The sequence below is a fragment of the Pseudophryne corroboree genome, chromosome 9 (genome assembly GCF_028390025.1).
Source record: "Pseudophryne corroboree isolate aPseCor3 chromosome 9, aPseCor3.hap2, whole genome shotgun sequence".
NCBI classification, from domain to species: Eukaryota; Metazoa; Chordata; class Amphibia; order Anura; family Myobatrachidae; genus Pseudophryne; species Pseudophryne corroboree.
In genome coordinates this window covers 31284395-31292212 of record NC_086452.1, presented here as the reverse complement: position 1 = coordinate 31292212, position 7818 = coordinate 31284395, and the positions used below count along the sequence as shown (strand labels likewise).

General features: G+C 44.2%; 1 protein-coding gene across 6 annotated transcripts in view; it reads left to right on the top strand.

Annotated features, from left to right (window-relative positions):
* Window positions 1-1192: 1192 nt before the first annotated feature.
* LRRC7 (leucine rich repeat containing 7) overlaps window positions 1193-7818 on the top strand; it is a 630524-nt gene continuing 623898 nt past the window's right edge. Inside the window, exon 1 of one of the 6 annotated variants that reach the window (XM_063939106.1) lies at window positions 1193-1600. Coding sequence is in view for 1 of the 6 variants with exons in the window: in XM_063939107.1 (XP_063795177.1) it covers window positions 1576-1600 (25 nt within the window). In the remaining 5 variants the exon portion in view is untranslated. The remainder of the gene's footprint in view (window positions 1601-7818) is intronic. The other 5 variants (XM_063939105.1, XM_063939110.1, XM_063939107.1 and 2 more) reach the window with 5 other exon arrangements.

Genomic DNA, 7818 nt, shown 5'->3' with positions numbered 1-7818 from the left:
GCAGTAGATACACAGTGATACACAGTATAATATTACAGGTGCAGTGGATACATAGTGATACATAGTATAATATTACAGGTGCAGTGGATACATAGTAATACACAGTATAATATTACAGGTGCAGTGGATACATAGTGATACATAGTATAATATGACAGGTGCAGTGGATACATAGTGATACACAGTATAATATTACAGGTGCAGCGTCTGCATAGTGATACACAGTATAATATTACAGGCACAGTGGATACATAGTTATACATAGTATAATATTACAGGTGCAGTAGATACATAGTGATACACAGTATAATATTACAGGTACAGTGGATACATAGTGATACACAGTATAATATTACAGGTGCAGTAGATACATAGTGATACACAGTATAATATTACAGGTACAGTGGATACATAGTTATACATAGTATAATATTACAGGTGCAGTAGATACATAGTGATATACAGTATAATATTACAGGTGCAGTGGATGCATAGTGATATTACACAGTATAATATTACAGGTGCAGTAGATACATAGTGATACACAGTATAATATTACAGGTGCAGTGGATGCATAGTGATACACAGTGTAATATTACAGGTGCAGCGTCTGCATAGTGATACACAGTATAATATTACAGGTACAGTGGATACATAGTATAATATTACAGGTGCAGTAGATACATAGTGATACACAGTATAATATTACAGGTGCAGTAGATACATAGTGATACACAGTATAATATTACAGGTACAGTGGGTACATAGTGATACACAGTATAATATTACAGGTGCAGTAGATACATAGTGATACACAGTATAATATTACAGGTACAGTGGATACATAGTGATACACAGTATAATATTACAGGTACAGTGGATACATAGTGATACACAGTATAATATTACAGGTGCAGTAGATACATAGTGATACACAGTATATGACAGGTGCAGTGGATACATAGTGATACACAGTATAATATTACAGGTGCAGCGTCTGCATAGTGATACACAGCCCAGTATACACATCTCCCCGGCAGAGTCTGGCTGCTGAGATCCCTGCTGCCGGCGAGTGAGACGGGCAGCGGCTGCAGGGAGAGCCGGGCATGCGGCAGGAGAGCCCCCACGCAGGAGGAGCCCCCTAGGTGTGTGCGGGCGGTGGGCGGCGTGACGTAGCGGTGCGGGGGCGGCTCGGTGCGGGGGCGGCGGAGGGGCTGCACAGGATCTGAGCATTGCATGAGCCCGGCGGGAGGAGGACGCTGCTGCTGCTGCTGCTGCTGCTGCCCGGGCACTGTCTGACCCCTGCCAGCCGGGCACACATGCTCTGCAGCCCGGGCACCTGGATGGAGGTGGCAGAGGATGAGTGCCCACTCCCTGCTGTGTAGGGGCTGCCCGGAGCGGGTGTCATGTCTCACTGTGGAGCTCGCCTGATCCCCAGCCTGATCCTCTGCCCGATGGGGGCCAGCCCGTGGTTACACCTGAAGGACACCGTGTAGAGACCCCTGGAGCCGGTGACCCTTACCCACCCTGCGGACCACCAGACCACTAGGACTAGCAGAGCAGCTCCGGGCACTCATGGGCAATCTTTCATCCCTGCAATGTGAGTATGCAGAGGGTTTAAGTGCTTGTGGTGGGAGGGGGGGAGGAGAGTGATGTCCAGGGGCCACACATTGCAGTGCACGCTCCCCTGTGGCCCCTGAGAGGTGATGTGCTGCATGCACTCTGTGACTGTTGCATTATTACATATGAATCTGTGATGTCCAGGGGCCACGCGTTGCAGTCCATGTACCCCCTGTGGCCCCTGAGAATGTGCTGCAGACCCTACATGTCCTCTGTGATGACTGTACTATGGCATATGAGCAGCCAGGCTCTGCTGGGTATCATGGCATATCAGGGCTTTGTGTCTGATGCTGTGTGAGCATGCACTGTATCTGGGTCTGGCTGCTGTCAGGGGTCCTAGCCAGGAGCTGTCCACCCAGAGGTGCTGAACAGGAGGATGCATGGCTCCCACTGATAGTACTGTTTCTGGCTCTGGCTGGAGATGTGCAGGGTGTTACAGCTGTCAGGGGTCGTAGGTGATAATGTACAGCCAGGAGCTGTCCACCCAGAGGTGCTGAACAGAGAGTTTAGAGGATGCCTGGCTCCCACTGATAGAACTGTGTATGGGGGTACTGTGCCAGAGAACCCTTATTATGCCCCATCCACAGCGGCTGCCGTGCTAGTCCTACTGGTGCTCCACAATGCTTAGGACAGGGATTGCACCTCTGAGATGAGCTCATACCTCTCATACATCTGGGCTGAGGATCCCCCCACACCATACGGAGGACACACTGAGATTCTGCCTCCGCCAGGAGAGTTCAGGCAGTCTGCTGACAGCTGATTGATGGCTATTGGTTTGGGGCTATGATGAAAATGATTTTTTTTCTCTATTTAAAGAAATTGTGTAGTAATTCCTGCAACCATCAGCTCAGCTCCTTCCACTGTACTCTCTCTCTCTATCTTACCACAATACAGCTTCATTTAAGCACAAAGTCCCATCGGGCCTTTGTGTCTAAATTTGGAATACAGATTTGGGCAATCAATGTGAGCGCAGAGCCGGTGATCAATCTTAGGGTTTCTGTAAGGCAGAACTCATCCACAGTCTATCTATTGGAATCTGGAGTATATAGGGGGGAGTTGTGCAATAACGTGATGGTTAGATCACTGCTGTTCAGTATACAGAGCTGAGAAAAGGGTTTATATGGTGATTTATCTGCTAAATTATAGAGCTGAGCTTTACGTATATGGTATATGCTGTCTAATGTACAATCTATAGACTGCTGTGCAATATGAGTAGATTGATAATGTTTACCAAGTGTTTGCTTTGTAGCTATTGTTGCATTGTATTGTATAAACCTTTTGATATGTTGAGAAGAACTTAGGTATGCGCAATAAACCTATAAGGAGGCAGCCGCCTTACCCACAGAACGGAAGAGAACACCAAGTTCCAAGCAGGTACAGTACTTTGATGAGGGTAGGATTTAGGAAAATGTTCCGAATACACCTAATACTGTACTTATATATTCCAATAGCTAAGATACCCCTTACCCAAATGAATGGGATATCACAAAGGGATGATCAAGGTTTACAAAAGGATGATTTCACTTTTAAACCTTACTCAATCCCTTTGTGATACCCTGTTCATTCGGGTAAGGGGTATTTTAGCAATTGGAATATTTAAGTACAGTATATGGTGTATTCAGAACTTTTTCCTAAGAGGTTAGCGCCGATCCTACCCTCATCAAAATACTGTGTGTGTATTGTATGGTATCCTTATGTCGTTGCATTGATTGTAAGGGTGAAAATCATTAAAAGGGGATCAGAAGTATTGGTCAGCAGCAATGTTTCCTGTAATCCTTGAATCAGACTAATTGGAAGAATGTAGATGTCTTCATTGACCGTGGCACATCTCCGATAACTGTTGTATCAAAGTGTTTTCAATATGGGTCAATAATTGCATGATCTACTGTAATGGTATCCTTATTGACAACTTCAATGTAATGTTTGTTGTTGACTTTTATATAGGATTATATGACATATGCACTGTAAATGGAACCTTATGTAGCCAGCTGTTGCCTCTAGACACCTCTCGCAATATTCTATGAGCTAGGTAATCTTCATCCGGTAGGTTGCCAACGTGTTAAAGCACCCCAGGCCTCTCATCAAAAAACCATACTCCATCGGAAAGCAAAATATTCATACAAGTGGACAAGTGATGGAAATTTCACTGTTGCAGAGCGATGCGGCGGCCCTGGGGCCTGGAGGTGCGGAAGGCCGATGATGCCAGATCTTCGGCCTCAACTCTGTTTTCCAGATCACTGTATTTGTGTGGGCTGGCACACACACAGTGACTGTCCATTGGAGTTAGCAGTTAATCCATAAACAGGTCTTCACTGTGCATGTCCGAGCCCCCAAGCATGCGCAGAAGAACAGAGGCCCACCTCAGATTTGCTGTGGAACCCAGAGAAGCAGCGTACATATCCCAACTGCAAATAACAATGCACTGTGAGGCCTGTGCCCTCATTTTTCCAGGATAGTTCCAGGTTTTTGTCACTGGGATGATTTGTTTCTTCGTAGTCTGGTAAAATAGATGTAGTGGAGTTGGGTTACCGCAGTATAAATGTTTAGCAGCATTTAGAGTTTATAGAGACGTTTCCCGGCTTTTATGAAAATGGCGGGCTGTGAATGGGGTGTCATGGGTCTCTGTTGTTAAACGTGGGAGCTGTATATGCTCTGCCGTCTTTTCTCTTTACACTATAAGTTTTGCAGTACATTCATGGAGGACTTAATACCACTCTGCTCATAGCACAAGACATATAGACCTAAAAGTTACACTGACAAACATGGCAAATGTGGAAGGTTTGGTCATAACAAGAACTGTGGGGCAACTGCCCATGGTGCAAATATGAAGGTGGCTGGTGCGTAACCGAAGTAAGACCTCATGAGGCACTACGCAACATAAAAGGTTGGGCCTCATTCCCATCTCTATCTGTCAAACAACAACATAAAATGGGTTAGGATAATCCATTCCTCCCAGTACCCACTGTGCTACAGGTGGCAGCCTAAATTGTCTAGAGGATTATGCAGATATTGGCTGGGGACACAAGGAAATAGATACTTTGGGGGAGATTCAAATGTTTGAATAGTCAGTTGGGAGTCTGTTTTTTCCTATCTAATAGACAGACATCCAACCGACTTTTCAAACACTTAAATCTCCCCCTTTAAGTTAATTTGGTTAAAGTTGAGATCTACGGATGTCCATTCTCTTTCTCGCTCTATAATTTCTAGTTATGGCTCTGTTGGAAGGTTATAAATGCCTGACGAAAGGTTATGATATGATATTATTAATTTTTTTTACCCCAATACTCAGTCCTTGTTTAAATGCTATATGGTGAGCTCCAATGTGTTATTCCTTAATAAAATACTGTACTGGAGAATAACTATATTGGTCAAAGTCAATGGTTCTCAAGCTGTTTGCCGTGGCGCACTGGGCACCCTCAAGACACTTGTAGGGTTGTCTTGGATTAGTGGTCCAGGACCAATTAAAATTATTTATGGTCAATGTAATAGGCAAAACCAGTGCTGGTGGCTGTCAGTCATAAAATATGTGGTCAAACAGAAGCAAATCTTGTCCCTCACCACACAACTGACCCTAAGGATGACATATAAACGCAATTTACTTAATTCAGTTATTTCTTTCTTAAATTTCCTAAATAAGAAACTTTTGGCCCAAGAGTGCCGTGAAAAAGAACAGGCCTCACTTATGAACCAAGTTAATGGGTGTCCTAATATGCCTTCATAGGCACCAGTGCATCTAGATGGTCCCCTCTAGGGGTAATGGGCCACAGGCGTTAGTAAGCTGCAAGTTATACATGGATGCATTATAATGCTGCTCCCACACAGATTGCAGATGGTTGTTAGGAAGTGAGGACAGCGAGTTGGTGCCAAGATCACCCAAATTGGAGAAACCAAAGTAAATTGTATTTTGCAAAGCAAAATTTTTAAAACAAATCATTTTACAGCAATTTTCATCTGGATTTTGCTGTGAGCAAAATGTTTTCGGGGTTTATACAACTATTCACTGGTACCAGGGTTACTATATATGGGACCTAGACATTTACCATCTAGAATAAGGTTACACATGAAAATGGGGTTCCTTTTCTCTTACTGTCCAGCCAATTCAACTGTGTCAGTAAAATGTGCATTGTGACAAGAGGTACCTATAAATTCATGCATGGGGTATTTTGTGGATTACATTCTAAGAGTTTGTGGTGCTAGCTCATGGCTGTAAAGATAATCTGTGCTATAATCTTGACCATGTAATACATTAGATGGGGGAGAGGGGCATCCTATATTGACAAATGTTAATCTAGTCCATTGTTTAAATATTTTTATAATTGTGTTTGCTTCTGAGAAAGCAGAAGGAACAGTTGAGGCCGATTCTGTGAACTGATACAAAGTGGACATGGGTTGGCTGCACAGGGATGGCTGCTTGTCTGTCAAGCACATAAGAGGTACACGCTGAATTCCCCGTCACTGTTGGAAACATTGGAAAAGGCAGCGCACAGACACTTGGAGAAATACGCATAGAGGACCAGTAAATATTGTCAACTACTACTTCTGATTTTGTTCCTTTAATGCTATAGGGGCATATTTATCAAAAAGGATTTTGTAGGAATTCACTCCAAACATTTTTTGGGGGGATGCAGCCATTAAGTATCTCCAGGCAGACCACTCGAGACATCTTTGGGGCTTTGGTGAGACAGAAGAAGGGCGGCCGTACTGAGAGGGGTGGCCATGTAAAATATTAGTCACGTTGCAAAGCAGAACATGTTAGTCTTCAGCAGCTGGCCTGGACCCGGACCCCTTCAACAGGCTTGGGGCAGGGTAGTTAATACCCACCCCTCAGTAATGTCCACTTGTCTAATGACTAGGGTCCAGACCTGGAAGTATAGTGACATAGTAACCACTGGGACAGGCTCTTATTGGACCCTGTGTCTCGACTACAGTCCTTTGATAAATTATTCCTAGCTACAGCAAGTAACACTCCCCTATGTTCTAAAAGCAAGAAAATCCAGTATTGCAATTAATATAATTGTATTGTTGCGTATTAATGATTTGAATAATATATACAAAGTAACTGGAGCATTTATACCTAGTATATATAAATATTCCCATCATGCTTTTATTCACTCCTCTGCAACATATTAGCTATTCTGTGCCAAAGCAGAATTGAGGAACCGATTGCACCGCAAACATACACAATGTGGTGTATTTCATACACAGGGGTGGGGCCAGTGATGTCACAGCATCTTAGTTGACTGCAGTCTCATCGTTTTGACCTGTCTGGGATCCTATAGGGCAGGGGCTGGGAACCTTTGGCCCTCCAGCTGTTGTTGAACTACACATACCAGCATGCCTTTCTACAGTTTTGCTATTTAGCCATGCTAAAACTGTTGCAGGGCATGCTGGGATGTGTAGTTTAACAACAGCTGGAGGGCTGCAGGTTCCTCACCCCAGCTATAGGGACACTGGGGGTCATTCCGAGTTGTTCGCTCGTTAGATTGTTTCGCAACGGAGCGATTAGTCGCAAACTGCGCATGCGCAATGTTCGCAGTGCGCCTGCGCCAAGTAAATTAGCACAAAAGTTTGGTATTTTACTCACGGCTTAACGAAGATTTTTCATCGTTCTGGTGATCGTAGTGTGATTGACAGGAAGTGGGTGTTTCTGGGCGGAAACTGACCGTTTTATGGGAGTGTGCGGAAAAACGAGGGCGTTTCAGGGAAAAACGCGGGAGTGGCTGAAGAAATGGGGGAGTGTCTGGGCGAACGCTGGGTGTGTTTGTGACGTCAAACCAGGAACGAAAAGGAGTGAACTGATCGCAGTGTAGGAGTAAGTCTGGAGCTACTCAGAAACTGCAAAGAAATTTCTATTCGCAATTCTGCTAATCTTTCGTTCGCAATTCTGCAAAGCTAAGATTCACTCCCAGTAGGCGGCGGCTTAGCGTGTGCAATGCTGCTAAAAGCAGCTAACGAGCGAACAACTCGGAATGAGGGCCCCTGTGCGGAAAAGGTTGAAGTAATATTTAACAAAACTGTACACTGGATTAAGGTTCCATTTAGTGCTCCTTTACTGTGACCATAACCATTTTATTTAGGGGCTTTAAAAGCATTTCCTGGTACCTGCAAATTATTCCATTAGAAAATATGAAAAACAGGCTTCCATGCGGTTTCCCCTGCAGTGACCTTAGGTGGCACATTTCAAATTTATGAAAGGTG